Here is a 15,297-nt window from a genome sequence, read left to right as displayed (position 1 = left end):
CTAAGCGTTCGGTCGTTAGTTGCAGCTCCCAACTAGAGAACAGAAAAACGAAAATATATACGGCATTTAATCAAACTAATTGGAGCGTTAGTTATTATTGCTTAAGGGTGGCCAATTCGTTGTCTTCCCCATAAACAGGGACCTACAACTGATAAATTTTTGTTTCCTAAGAAGACAATTTAATGGACGTTGATGCACTACGGGCAGTACACTCAAGTGGCCCGGATGAAAACAGATCCGTGCCTGTTGGGTTAAGAGTTAGTAGGCGCGATAGGAAATATAGAAAAGAGGACGAGGAAATTAACTACTGGCGTGCTGATAGATTGCTTGCCTGCATGTGTACCAAGTGGATGAGAATTAAAGTTTTTTGTTTTGGAAGGCTATCTACGTTAGAGATTAATGTGTACAAATCTTATAATTAAGCACAGAAAATTATTTATTAAAATTCAAATGACTAGGACAAGGACAAGGCAGTTCTTTTTAAAGCAGCTTGGAGTTGTAAGAAAATTAATTAAATTAAAAAAAAAAACTTTTATCTGAAGCTCCTAAAAATGTACAAAAGTCTATATAAAAAACAAATCGAAAACCTATTTTTCCAAAAGATTTTTTTTAAACACATAACCCAATCACCGCTGGAGTTGAAAGTTTCTTTATATTTTCTTGTGAGGCGGGATTCAAACCTGTGAGCTCTGAAAAAAAGTTAACTGAATACAATATGAATTCTTTAAAAAGTCGTTATATACAGGATTTAAATCGTTTAATTGCATCGGCTCGTCATTAATAATGGAACAAAAAACAAAAATTTTAAATCTAAACATATACACAGATATATCCCTGAAAAGTGATCGAAAACTTAAATACAAAAAAATAGATTTTGAATAAAATCTAGGTTGCTTACTTATACAAAATAAAAAAAGAATTAGCATTCTAAACATTTAGTATTTACATGAATACTTACGATGAAACTGATGTAAGATAATGAATAATTTTTTTGTAGTCGACCTCTTCTAACAAATGAAAATTATTGTTATCTGGAAAAGTGATTAACGGACACCCCTCAGGAGAGCGTCCACCACTAATGATGATATGCTGTGAATGTAAAAGGTCGGCCACATCGACTATGCTAAGCGCAGCATTTATCTTTACACAATTTTTCTGTAAAAGAGAACTTGTTTTCTCCATTGGTCGTTGCAAGCTTATAGCATTTGTAGCATATTCAATATCTAGGGAACTATTTGATGCAATCGGATCGTTGGTATGTTGCATATTTTCTCCTCCAGAATAATGGGATGGTGAATTAGTAATTGACTGAAAGAATGCCGTCTGAGTGGATGCGCCACTGCTCACTGAAATCTGAGAATCAAGCATATGCTGATTAATCTGTTGGCAATGTCGCGGAATATACTGTGTTGGCTTTGGTGGTGATAGATTTGACTCGGTTGGTAAAAGTTTAGCGTCATTTTCTAATGTGTAAAAAAGAATAGAAAAGAAAAATGGAAATAGTTAAGATAATGTTAATGTATCATATTTGATATATTAAGAATGAGAAAAGTAGCATACTTCGGCAAGCCGAAGCATATATTTCTCTGAAGTCATAATATTGGATGCGTTCAGCAAAACAATATGATCACTGATCAGTGATGGATTGGTAATCAGTAATCCGTAGTAAAAATAATCGGTTTGGAACCTATCTTTATAATAATAAGCTGATAATTTACATTCAATTCATACCTCAATCAGTTAAATTATAATAATGGACGTTGATGCACTACGGTCAGTACTTTCAAGTGGACCGTATGAAACCAGGCACGCTCCTGTTGGGTTAAGTGTAAGTAGGCGCGATAGGAAATATAGAAAATAGTACGAGGAAATTAACTGCTGGCGTGCTTCCAGATTGCTTGCATACATGTGTACTAAGTAGTTTAGAATTAAAGTTTTTAGTTTTCATATTGGACGTTGATGCACTACTGTCAGTACATACAAGTGGCCCGTAACTGAACTGACTCAACAAGTCAGCACTTTCCACGTCACCATGAAAGAGGTTATAGATAAAGGTATTGCCAAGCATATTTCTACGGTTAGCTAAGTTAATTAGGAGAATTCTATTAGTGTAAGGAGGCAATCTTTGGTTTGCATTCCAATTTAGACCGCTTAGAACGAAAAGTAAACCGTTTTTTAAAACGATGCATTTTCTATGGACGCCGTACTGAAGGCTCCAAACGCAGCATCCATATTCTAAAATAGGGCGAACTAAAGAAGTATATAACGATTTAGTAACATAGGGGTCATTGAATTCCTTCGTCCACCGTTTAATGTATCCAAGCACACCCCTGATGAAATATGATCGATAAAGTCAAATTTTTGGGTCCAAGCGGACGCCCAAATCATCAACTGAATTAATTCTTTCTAAAGAGCAGCAGTTCAGCGTGCAAGTGGCAAGTCGAAAGGTAATAATTATGACGTGAGTGAGCAGTCAACCACTATAAGAACTCCACCCCCGCACCTGATAGGGTAATCTAGCCGATATACTATAAATACAGCTGGAAAAAGTTCGAAGCTCAGAATCCCCGGCTTTAACCAGGTTTCTGTTAAAATAATAACCTGAGAAGCAAATGAAAGGTTATCAGAATACAAGTTAAGAAGCTTACGATGTACGATGTAAGCTTCTTACATTTTGATAGGAAGGTAGGTAGGTTAGTTTTTTGGATCGGGATTGGGAGACGTAGGAGGCGTAGTAAGAATAGCTTCATGCACAAGCGAAATAAACGCTAATTTAATAAATACGAAATTGAAGATATAAATTAAAACCCCGTTGGTTTATGCAAATTTAAACAAAAATCGAGTGAATGGATGACCTTAAGAGAAAGTGAAGAAGGTCTGTCAGAAGAAAGCGCTGTGAAACAGGGCCACACTGGAGGTGGTGGACAAGAAACTAATCTCATTCATCCTAAAGGCAAATAAATTTGTTATTTTATTGTACATTCCAACCGCGAACTGGAAAGTACTGCACAATATGAGGCCTTTACCCAAAGAAAGAACACACCCTGTATACCAGATACGGGAAGATGGCGTGGGCCATGGGTAACGTATACCTGCGCTTTAAAATGCGCCACCCCGGGGATAAGGATGCGCACAGGACCTAGGTCTGTAAACCATCATCGACGCCGCCCAGGAACTAAAGCTGGACGAGTCTGAGGAGGAGGAACACGGTGACATGAAGTTAGTAGTCAACACGTCGAGTGGAGTTGAGCCCGGTATCCATGTCCCTCAAGGCGCTGCACCTCAATCTCCATAAGAGTAAGATCAAAGCAATACGTAACTTTAGATTGCCTCGGGCAATAATGTCGCCGGACTAAAGTCTACAATTTTCAATGCAGAGGTCGTAACACTATCGGTAAGCAGGAACAGAACCGCCGTACTGGTTTTCGAGCTAACCTTATGTTTCATTACAGCTCGGATGACCTGACTGTAGTGATTCTAGAAAGCAAGAAGAAGCGCCTACTGGTAGCTTCCTGCTACATGGCACACGGCAGGCCAGGTCTACCGGCAGAACTCAGGAGTCTGGTAGTACCCAGCTCGAAGGACCAGCAAGTGTTCGTGGGTGCAGACGCCAACGCGCACCACAGAGTGTGGGGGAGTCCCGATATGAACGACAGGGGTGACTTTATACTTTCAACCAAACCAAGCAAATGTGAGGAAGGAACACACCTTCGTAGGTCCCACCTCGTCAAACGTGCTGGATATAACACTCGTAGCGGGACAAAGTACTATGTTGTGATGTGCATATATAAACATAAATATATAAACATATAAATGTAAATATATGAACAAGACAAGAATGTTACAATGCAGTCCAAGTTCAAGTGGAAATGTAATATGATCACCCACCCAGACTGTGAGTGTCCAAACTGTAAGATCAGCGTTCCCACGCTGTACAAGTCTAGCACCTGCAAGTCCAAACTCATGCCTCTCTCTCTGATAGCATAAGAATATACATATAAGTGATATACATATGCGAACCGATCCTCTGCTGACGTTAACGTCTACTTCGCGGGCTCAGGCTAAGACCAAAGCTAAAAAACTATTTAAGAGAAATTACAAAGAATGCTCGAGCTAAGCAGACCAATTTTGTGTAATGATGGGTGGCTCTTAAAAAGGATTATGCCTTCATTCTTAAATGGTATCAGAATGGTATCAGAAAAGTCCCAAGAGACCACCTCCAAGAAATTACTAGGCGCATAACACGCATCATGTCCGATATCACAAACCAAGAAGAGGAGCAGACCACACTGGAGGAACAGGGACAATTTGTTCCAACGCACTAACCTCAGAGAGGGCAATAAACTCATTCGTAGAAATAAAAGCACCAAGACTAGACATACTGCAGGTGACCAAAGAAGTCATTACTCCATGGCTACACGGAATATACAGAGCTTGTCTAAGCACGGCCTATATCCCGATTCAATAAAGGACCAGTGGGATTATCTTTCCGTCAAAAGCAGGAAATAGCAGCCACATTAATCCCAAGGAATACAGGCTAATAAGCCTCAGCTCATTTTTATTCAATACACTAGACAAGCGTGATGGACCTATACATCAGAAACGATGTGGGAAGACTACTGTCAACCAACCAGGACGCCTTCTCAAAAGGGAAATAAGTGGAGACGGTACTGTAATTATTAGTAGCCACCATAAAAGCCCTGCACCATAAGGAATATGCGCGGAGTTTTGTACACATATCCGGGGCATTCAACGTGAGCACATACGAAATAACGGACCGCCTAGTAGCTACCAACAGCGACCAAGTTGTAGACAGGAACAATCAGGCACGCCGCAAGGGGCAGTCCTATCGCCCCTCCTATGGAATCTAGTGGTCAACGACCTAAACAAGAGGTTCGAGATAACAACTTATGCTTACGACATAAGCATAGTTATCCTTATTGGAAAACTCGATTTAATGGGTTTTCCAAGAGATCTTCTTAATGGATCTCAAGTTATTTGAATGGCAGGACGCAAAAGGTCCTCTTTAAGAATAATTTATCCAATGTTCTAAAGGTCACCCTTTTGGGACCCTTATTGTTTACATTATTTATAAATTACCTGCCCAAAGACTTGACTAACTCCAGAGTGCTTATGAACGCGGATGACGTCAAGCTTTGCGTGCAATACAATGAAGTTGCCTGCCAGTCGGATTTACAAACAGATCCTAATAATTTTCAAACTTGGTGACGTGTAAACTTACTAAACTTAAATGGCTCGAAATGCAAGCTAATGACATTCTCTCGTGTCGCTCCTAAGCTTGCTACTTACACGCTGAACTGCTGCTCTTTGGAAAGAATTAATTCTGTTTACGATTTGGGCGTCCGCTTGGACCCAAAACTTGACTTTATTGATCATATTTCGTCTATGGTGAATAGAGCCAGGGGTGTGCTTGGGTTTATTAAACGGTGGTCGAAGGAATTCAATGACCTATGTTACTAAATCTTTATATACTTCTTCAGTTCGTCCAATTTTAGAATACGAATGCCGCGTTTGGAGCATTGATTTGCATTGAGTCGGTTCAAAAGAACTTTTTACTTTTCGCGGTTTTAATTGGGATGCAAACCAAAGATTACCTTCCTACTCTAGTAGACTCCTCTTAATAAACTCGCCTTCCTTAGCTAGGGATAACCTTTATTTTTAACCTTATACATGGTGATGTGGAAAGTGCTGACTTGTTAAGTCAGCTTAATTTCCACATACCATGTAGAACTACTAGATCCTATATCCCATTAGTGTTGCGCCACTGTAGAACCTCCTTTGAACTGCAGGAACTTTTTAGAGTGCATGTGCAAAATATAATGATTTGTACACACTAAACTCTAACGCAGATTCCCTTCCCAAATTAAAATCTTTGATATTAACACACTTAGTAAGCATGCAAGCTAACAATCTGGCAGCACGCCGGTAGTCAATTTTCCTCGTATTCTGTCCTATATTTTCCATCGCGCCTACTAACACCTAACCCAAACAGGCACGTGCCTGGTGTCATACGGGCCACTTGAATGTACTGACCATAGTGCATCAACGTCCAAGTTATCAAGGGAGTCTGTTCATCGGTCCTTAGGTCGATTATGGAATCAACACTCAGGGAGATATGTGAGTGGACGGACAATCTAGGGCTCAATATCAGCGCAGTCAAGACGGACTTCATTATCTTCCCTAAGAGTTACAAGGTACAGCTATGGATCCCGCCAAAAACCAATACAGATAGGCTGACCTTGAAAACACATGTTAAATACTTCGGTTCTGTTTTAGACAGAAAGCTCGCATGGAACCCAATGTAGTAGAGAGGATGAAAAAGACCACCATTGCGCTATTCGCATCTAAGAAGATGCTAGCAGTACCAGAAGTCTCTCGCCTTCTGACGCACTGGGTCTATATATCGGTGGTGCGTCCCATTCTGCTTTACGAAGTCTTTGTGTGGTAACAAGCCTTGGAAAAGAAGACATACAAAAAGCTTATGGAGAATACCCAGCGTCAGGCACTACTTCTCTGAATATTAGGGGAATATCCATAAAAGCACTAGAACGCATAATCACGTCAAGTGAACTATTTGCTTTCGCTAAAACCACTTCTACCCACAAGAACATCAATACCGCGTAACATTCTCCAGATCCATATGATAATAACATCCGGATAAATAAGGGCCATACTGGCCTTATTTATTTTCGCAGTTTTTTTCAAACAACTTATTGAAACTCTTAGGATTAAAATCAGACTTATTCCTACGTCATACCCAAATCGAACTCAATTTTCAGTCCTAGCTTAAACGAAAGATCTCTTCTTTTAGATTTTCATCGTGTCAAGCCAGTTAATTTGGCAGGTCCCAATCGCATTTCTGGCTGTGTGCTCAGGTATTGTGCTGGCACCCTGTTCAATCCTCTTCATGTTGTTTTACATCCAGATTTCGGAAAAATAAGTTGGCACTATATTAAAAAGAATTAGATGACAAGGAATTGAAAATTCTCGGATGATTTTTTTCTAACAAAAAGTCATCTTTCACATTTTCATAGTGAATGGTCAAATTTCTTACAGCATAAGACGTGAATTCAGAGTTGCACCGAAGAATTTTCGCCTAACTATCGCCTAAACAAGTCCATTAAATTCGGTTGGACAATGGCTGGAGAACAAAATGAGAAATTTCGGTACGGAAAACCTTATCGACCATCCGTTCAACGAATGGGATGTCTCTTTTGCCTTACCACAAAAATGGTAGCAGATCCGATGCCAACAATATCCCAAAACTTTTTAAAAATGTCATTACTCCCTATTTGCAGAACTTCTGCAGATAAGGTATTTCTCAATGTCAGTATGGATTTATTAATCGAAGACCAGCAAAAATCCCTTGGAACTTCTTTTATTATAAAGGTGCTCCATAATATCTTTCTATACTTATTGCAGTAAAGCAAAGGACTTGTTAGAAAAATCGATTTAATGGGATTTCCAATTGATCTTCTTAGTTGGATCTCAAGTTATCTAAACGGAATGATGCGAAAGGTCCTCTTTAGGTATAATTTATCTAATGTTCCTAGGGTTATTTAAGGCGTGACGCAAGAGAGCTATTTGGATCCCTTATTGTTAAAGTTATTTATAAACGACCTGCCTAAACTTCTAACTAACTCCAGAGTACTTATGCTCAAGCATTGCGAGCCATATAAGGACGTCGTTCGCCAGTCGTATTTACAAAGAGATCTTAATTATTTCCAAACAAACAATAATATATATTATAAGCCCTTAGTATTGCGTCTTTGTCGAACCAACTTTCTTTGAATTGCATGAGTATTTTTGAGTCGTATGTGAAAAATTTAATGATTTGTACACCGTAATCACCAACGTAGATAGCCTTCCAAAATTAAAAACTTTAATACTAAACCACTTAGCACACATGCAAGCAAACAATGTGGCAGCACCCCAGTTATTAATTTTCTCGTATCTTTAGACCCTTGCATGGAATCAGAAGTTTGCAACGCAGTGAAGGAGTCATATATATATATAATGTATATCATCAACAGCCGAGTCGATCTAGCCATGTCCGTCTGTCCTTTTCTACGCAAACTAGTCTCTCAGTTTTTAAGTTATCTGAATGACACTTTGAAGTTAGTCTTTTATATACACTGTCACTCGAATATATGTCGGAATGGTTCGGATCGGACGATCATATAGGTTCCATAGGAACGATCGAGAAAATAAAAAAAATTAAAATTTGAACTTTTTCAGTTTTAGGCACATTTTTAATTTGAGACAAAAACATTTTATATTTTTTTGTAAAATTTAATGAAAATCATACTACTGTTCCATATAGCTGCCATAGAACTAACTAAAACGGTTGTTAGTTTCAGTTAAAAGACCATTAGCGATAATAAAAGCTGAATGAGATGGAAGCCGTATCAAGAGCACCAAAAATGGAGTTAATTTAGCGGCACTATTGGTTTACAGAGCAGAAAAATAAAGAAGTTAAGAAAGACCCGAGCGACCAGAAATATCGAATAGAAGACACCAGACTGTACAAACAAAACGGCAACAAGAGAGATCCACAATCTTGGAAGCTGTTTTGACAAAGGAAGAAAAGGAAGTGAGTTCTTAAGGAAAATCACAGCATAGCAGAAACTGGTCACTTAGCCTCTGTTAAAGTATTAAAAAGGAGACTATGTACAGGGATTTGTGCATACACTACTGCGAACATTGCACGGAATCATCACGTTGTTAGTGATCGTTGAAAAATTCTTCAAATGGCTGACTGCCAAGTAAAAATTGACCGTATACCCAGTTTTGCCTGGCACCGTATTCGCCTCAGGAAAGCCCGACTGAACGGATCAATCGAACAATAAAGCACCATGATTGCACAGCTAACGGGAGGTGAACAAATAATTTGGAAAAAGCACGTACCAGAACTGTTCTTAGCGTGCAATAGCAGTACACCCGAATCGACAGAGTAGTACCGCAGAAAAATGTATCGCCAAGCTTGCGCTGAAATATGATCGAGCATGGAAGGTATTAAAATTTACGTCGCAGGATATTATAATTATAGTCAGAACTTTGTATCGCAAAGAAGTACTCAATTCCGAAAACAATATATTCTTGATCAGCATAAACAGCCAAGTCGATCTAGCTATGCTCATTTCTATGCAAACTAGTCTCATTTTTAAAGCAATCTGAATGAAACACTGCAGCTACTCTTACTAAAATAGAATTCTAAACGGGGCCCATTGATAATTAATAGAAGTATACAAGTGTAAGACGGTAATCTTAAATCAGCATCCCAGGTTAAGGCTCTGAGGGCTCTGAACAGCAAAAAGTTCTTTTGGACAGATTCAATGCGATTACTATGGAATCCGAATTAAGGACTCCAAACAAAAGAACCATACTCCAATAAAGAGCGAACTAATGACGTGAAAAGCGTCTTTGTTACATAAGGAGAATCGAATTCTTTCAATCACTTTATAATAAATACCAGAACGCCTGTTCCTTTCCTAACCATGCTTTGTTTAAAAATGTGAAAATGGCATCAGTTTGCATTTAGAGCTGTTGTGATCTAAAGAGCTACTTAAGAAGCACTTAAGAAGATCACCAGTAAACCCTATATAAAGAGAAAAGAGCTTTCGTTCAAGATAGGACTGAAGATTAAGTTCGAACTGGGCGTGGCAATAAAATATATCTGGTAAGTGTTAAAGGGAGAATATGTTTTTTTAAAAAACTCCGCAAAAAGAACGGCGATGGTCTGGTCAGTTTTTGGGGTGGTATTATTAAATGTAAGCGAGGAAGAGTAATCGAGTGGCCTCACAGCAATAATGCAATCAATTTTTGCTGGAAATTGCATTAGCTATGCGACCTGTAACATCAATGCATTTTGCATGCACTACCGCGTCGCGGAGCCAGCAATGGAGACTCGACTGGTCAGCCAAACACTTACGGCAATATTTAATTGCGCAGACAATACATAAGCCCTTATCACAAACCCATGAACCACTGTGCACGTTAACAAATACGAAAAAAAACAAATACGGAAGAGTAAAAGAGAAAATAAGAAAGAGAGAGTGAGCAAGACAACAATAGAGCTTAAGCGGGAGCTTCTAACCACTTAGCTGCAGCCAAATGCAGATGACCTCAAGCGGGCAGGAAAAACAACCGGATGAGAACAATAGGAAAGAAAGAAAAGCGTAGTAATAAATAAATATAAACTACACAGAAAACCTTCCACGGGCGGTAGCTAAAAGGGTTATGTAATTAATATTTAATGAAGAATTGAAAGAAACCCCGGTGGTTTAAAACAAATAAACACAACAATTCGAAGACCAATACAAAAACACAATTGTTCGCTATTAATTGATAGACAATTATCGATCTTCTGAATTTGGCGAGTTCATGGAGTTCAATAGGAGTCTGGGACCCGTGATAGAACAATTGACAGAACCGGAAAGGGGCTTACATTGGGATAGAGTTATCGAAAAAGTAGAGTATTCAGTGAATATTACGATTCATAATAGCATAAAGTAGTGTCCTAGTGAAACATTTTTTGGGATGACACAAAGAGAATATGTCTGTCATGACTTGAAGAAAATATTAAAAAATGAAGAAGGGGTAGAAAATGTTAGGAAACCTTAGGGAGATGTTAGAAAAGAATCAGAAGAGGTGAGAGATATGAGAAAGTCTCAAATAAAAAATGAAAAATTCAAAAATGCTAAAAAAAAAATTACGACAGAATATAAAGAAGATTATGTTATAGTTAAGAACTTTGATAGGATTAAAACATTATTATAATAATTATAATAATTGTAATTTAATTGTTAATGAAAGAAAACAAATTGAATATTGTAAGATAATTGTAGTCCGAAAACAAATTGTAAATAACTGTAAATAGGTTCTGACTCTAAGCGGAGTAGAGGGCTATCTCAAAGTTAGGACGGCCAGTTGTATGCTCTGGTCACTCGAATCGAGATCTTGCGCTCCCTCATGAAAGAGTATGAGAGAGCGACTGTTGTGTAAAATGGGGGCTGATTTGCAGTAGGCGAGAGCAGCAGATCACTTCTTGAGACAAACTGTACAAGAGAAGAAAATGAAAAGCTAAGCTAAGAAAAAGAAAGACAAGAAAGGACAAGAACTGAATTGTTAAACAGAATCTTCAACAATAAATTAAAGAAAGAAACAATAAATAATGTGAAGTGGAACACTAAAAGACGGTCACAGGGTAATGTCTTCTTTTTTTTTTTTTTTGTATTATGCAGAAGTTTTCACTGATCTAAAATGCAACGGAATACCGGTTTTAGTGTTCAAAAATAGCAGTCTGTCAGACTCTCACATCACATAGACAGATAATAATACCCTACCTTTTTTTAAAGAATTTTTTCGATACTTCGCTCATAGAAAAAAAAATCATCTGATTAATGGCGTTCAGGACGACTTAATTATAAATTCAAATCATTATAATTGCGACGTATTGTATCATTAGCGTTTACAAAAAAAAAATCGTAGATTATTGATCATGGTGTTATTTATTTATTTATTTATATAAAGCTAGCAGTTGGTTGTAAACTAAAGGCTAACATAGGATATTGAGCATTGGCTGCTGTGGCCTACCGCTAGATATATACAGATTTTAATATTATACAAAGGACTTAAAGGCTAGATTTTGTGGGTTTTGAGTTTTCTGTTGTTGGGTTTGCGAGGAGTTGGGTTCGGTTTTCGTGGGAGAAGGATGAGGTTCTGTGTTGGGAAAGTGCAGTGCAGTCGATTAATGTGTTTTATATCTATTGTGGCATTATTGCATACAGGGCGTGTTTTGTATTGTTCTATTAATATAGTAGGCGTTTGTGAATTGTGTGTGGCCGTAATAGACGTAGTCTATTGATTATTATTTGTTGTTGTCTGCTAAGGTTTGTGGTTTTGAGGGAGTAGTTTGAAGGGGTGTTGAGTGCAATATGTTTGTACCAATGGATGCATTGGTTTTACAGATCTTTTTCTATGTGACTGTAGTAATTTTTGAGGTGTTGTGTGATATCTTTGGAGTTAAAGTTTTTGGTAAGAATGAGTGGATAATTGTAAGCTTCCTTGGCTGTTCTGTCAGCTCTCTCATTCCCTTTTATGCCTATGTGGCTTGGGATCCAGATAAGTACAATTTTGGGGAAGAGTTTAGTTATTATGTTTCTGATTGCGCTGGTAGTAGGAGTGGTTGTTGGACTTGGTTATGGCTCTTAAGGAAGATAGGGAATCAGAGCATATAGCGAACTTCCCTGAATTTTTCTTGCAGAATTGTACCGCTTCTAGTATGGCGATAGTTTCGCTTGTGAGGGCAGAAGAGTAATAGGGTAGGAGTCCGGTTTTAATGGTGTTGTGGTCGTTGGTTTTGCTAAAGCTAACAATGTCGTTAGTCTTTGAGCCGTCGGTGTAGAGGAATTGATGGTTGGGGAGGGAGTTTTTTATAGAGTGGAAAAGTTGGTGGAAGGTTATAGGGGGTGTGGTGTTTTTGTTGTAGTGGGATAGGGATGTGTTTGTTGCTTTTATGATTATTCTGGGTTGTATATTTTGGATGGGTAGTTTTTAGCAGGGGAGAGATGGAGGGATAGGGATTTGCAGGAGTCAATTATTGTATCAATTGTGCTGGGGTACCTATATTTTTTTTTTTGTTGGTTTGAGGAATTTGCCAATTCATGCGAGTGGATCAGTTTAGTTGCTAGTTTGCTAGTGTGGTATTTTTGTCTGATTAGAATAGGGCTTATTTTTGATTCAGTCAGCAGATTATTTGTTGGTGTTGTTCTGAAGGCACCAAGCGCTGCTCTTATATCTGCGTTTTGTGAGGATTTGAGTCGGTTAAGGATGGAGCTTGGAGCTTTCCCGTAGATGGGTAGGCAGTAGTCTATTTTGGAGATGAGGAGGGAGTTTGTGATTTGGATAAGGGTGGCGGTGTTGCAATTATATTTGTTTGAGGAGAGGTGTTTAATGATGTTAAGGGGACGGGAGAGGGATGTTTTTAGGTTGTTTATGTGAGAATGCCAGTTGTACCGGTTGTTGATTGTCAGGCCAAGGATTTTTATGGAGTCGGTGGTAGGGATGTTAATTGAGCCAGTGACAATTTTTGCTGTGTAGTTTCTTTTTCGGCATATATGTAGGACTTGACATTTCTCTAGAGAGAGAGAGGATCCAGAGGATGAGCACCATTCTCGGATATGTTGGAATAGGGTTGTAAGATTGATTTGGGGGTTTTTGTTCCGGTTGTGTTGGATAATAAGATAGAAGTCGTCAGCGTAGGCAGTGAACTTGACTTGTTTTGAAATTGAGATAATGTCGGTTAGGGAATTGTAGGCTATTAGGAAGAGGATGACTGAGATAGGGGAACCTTGTGGGATACCATTATCGAGGGGGAAGCTATGGGAGAGGGATGTGCCGTTTTTTATTATTATATTCCGGTTGGACATGAAGTTGTGGACGTATCTTATAATGCGGGGGCCTAGTTTCCATTCCTCCAACTGGCGGATGAGGGTGTGGATGCCAATTTTACCAAAGGCTTTAGCAAAGTCAAGAGATATTATTGTTAAGTGTTTTTTTAGAGACAAAGATCTGGTTGCTAGATGATCTACGTAAAGTAGACTATCTAGAACAGATTTGCCTCTTTTGAAGACGAATTGGTTGTTATGAATGAGTTTGTTTATTAAAACAAACCACCATAACTTTGCGCTAGGATTTTGTCGAGAACTTTGGCCATGCAAGGGTTGAGTGAGATGGGGCGGTAGGAGTTGGGGTTGGTTTGGGGTTTATTGGGCTTGAGGATGGGTAGTACGAGGCTGATTTTGTAGGATTGGGGGATGTGGGAGTCTAGGATTTTGTTGAAATGGTGGAGGATTCGAAGCTTATAGGAGATGGGTGCATTTTTAATCATAGGATAAGAGATGCGGTCTAGGCCAGGTATGTGTCCTTTTAGAGAGTTAATGGCTGCGTTGAGTTCAATAAGTGTAATGTTTTTTTCAATTTCAAGGGCTGTTGGTGATAAGGGGTAGGGACAGGGTGGTGTAAGGAGAATTTTGTTGGTGCGGAATTCGGTAGGGAAGTTGGAGTCCTTTGCATCTTTTGACCATAGGTCTCCGAGTGTGTTGCCTATTTCGGTTGGATCTACAGAAGTTTTTTGAGTGGAGGGGTTGCTATGTATGTGTTTGGAAGGGTACATTCCACAGAGCCGTTTAATGTTCGCCCACATTTTTGTTGGGTCGGAGTTTGGGTGGATTGCAGATGTGAATTTTAAGATGGAGGATTTTTTGGCTTCCCTAATGGATTTTCTGAAGATGGCATTAGCTTTTTGTATTTGTTTCTATTTTTTTTTTTCTGTAGAGCTAGAGTTTTGTCCCACCAGCGAACAGTGTGTGGGAGGGAGTAGGTGGTGTTCTGGGGTATGGATAGGTGGGCAGATTGGATTAGGATTTTTTTAAGAGTAGCTGCTTCCTTGTTTGTGTTACTACTGGGTTGATTATGAGTGGACTGATTGGAAATATGAGTACTAAAGAGGTCCCAATTGGCATTTTTAAGATTGAAGGAGGGATCCCCAATAAGGATGCCAGCTGTTAAAATCCCCTAGTACGATAGTAGAGGGGGATGTAGGGGTTAGAACATTTTCTAAGTTTTTAATGTTGAATTGTTTGGTGGGGGAAATGTATGTGCATATGAGATCTATTTTTCTTTTTGAATTATTTGTGACGCAAGTGGCTTCAAAGTCTGGGCTGAGGGTTTTATTGGAGTGTGAGATGGAGTTATGCACCAATAGTGCTGCTCCTCCGAAAGCGTTGGTGCTGTCACTGCAGTATAGGGAGAAGTTTATGGGGATTGGTAGGGAAGATGTATTGGTGAGGTGGGTTTCTTGGAGTGCTATGATTTGGGGGTGGTGATGCTTAATGAGGATTTATAATTCTGAGTAGTTTTTTCTGTTGCCTTTGATATTCCATTGTATAATATTTAACATGATTAAAATGTGTCCATTTCCCCCGAGTCGCCAGATGCGTCAGAGTTATTTTTGGTGTTTGGCTTAGGTTTTTTAGCATCTTTTTTCATGGAAGCAAATAATCTTTTAGGTGTGTTTAGGGGTAGGATTTTTATGGATTTGTTTAAGGACTTAGTGGTTGTGGAGGGTGTAATCTTATTGGTTAAGTTGTTACTGGAGCTGGGGTAGATGTCGGCGTATGATATAGGTGGTGATCTGGTTATTTCGTGGTTGCTGGGTCCGGGTCCTTTGAGTTGTTGAGGTTCATCTGCGTTCCGGCTTTGCTGGGAATTTTG

The 15,297-nt window shown here is 38.9% G+C and overlaps 2 protein-coding genes across 7 annotated transcripts in view; one reads left to right on the top strand and one right to left on the bottom strand.

The window, feature by feature from the left end:
- LOC110189533 (uncharacterized) overlaps positions 1-15,297 on the top strand; it is a 68,377-nt gene that overhangs the window by 17,747 nt on the left and 35,333 nt on the right. The gene's annotated exons all lie outside the window — the stretch shown is intronic.
- The window catches only part of LOC147644971 (putative guanine nucleotide exchange factor MCF2L2), a 131,030-nt gene that overhangs the window by 97,210 nt on the left and 18,523 nt on the right, over positions 1-15,297 (bottom strand). For 5 of the 6 annotated variants that reach the window (XR_015272519.1, XM_086836602.1, XM_086836589.1 and 2 more), the window contains exon 2: positions 959-1,463. The exons of the other annotated variant lie outside the window; for it this stretch is intronic. Coding sequence is in view for 4 of the 5 variants with exons in the window: in XM_086836602.1 (XP_086692728.1) it covers positions 959-1,463 (505 nt within the window). In the remaining variant the exon portion in view is untranslated. The remainder of the gene's footprint in view (positions 1-958; positions 1,464-15,297) is intronic. 6 annotated transcript variants of the gene reach the window in all.

The sequence above is a fragment of the Drosophila serrata genome, unplaced genomic scaffold (assembly GCF_035046125.1).
Source record: "Drosophila serrata isolate PLE 108 unplaced genomic scaffold, ASM3504612v1 contig_47, whole genome shotgun sequence".
NCBI classification, from domain to species: domain Eukaryota; kingdom Metazoa; phylum Arthropoda; class Insecta; order Diptera; family Drosophilidae; genus Drosophila; species Drosophila serrata.
This window is presented reverse-complemented; position numbering and strand designations above follow the sequence as displayed.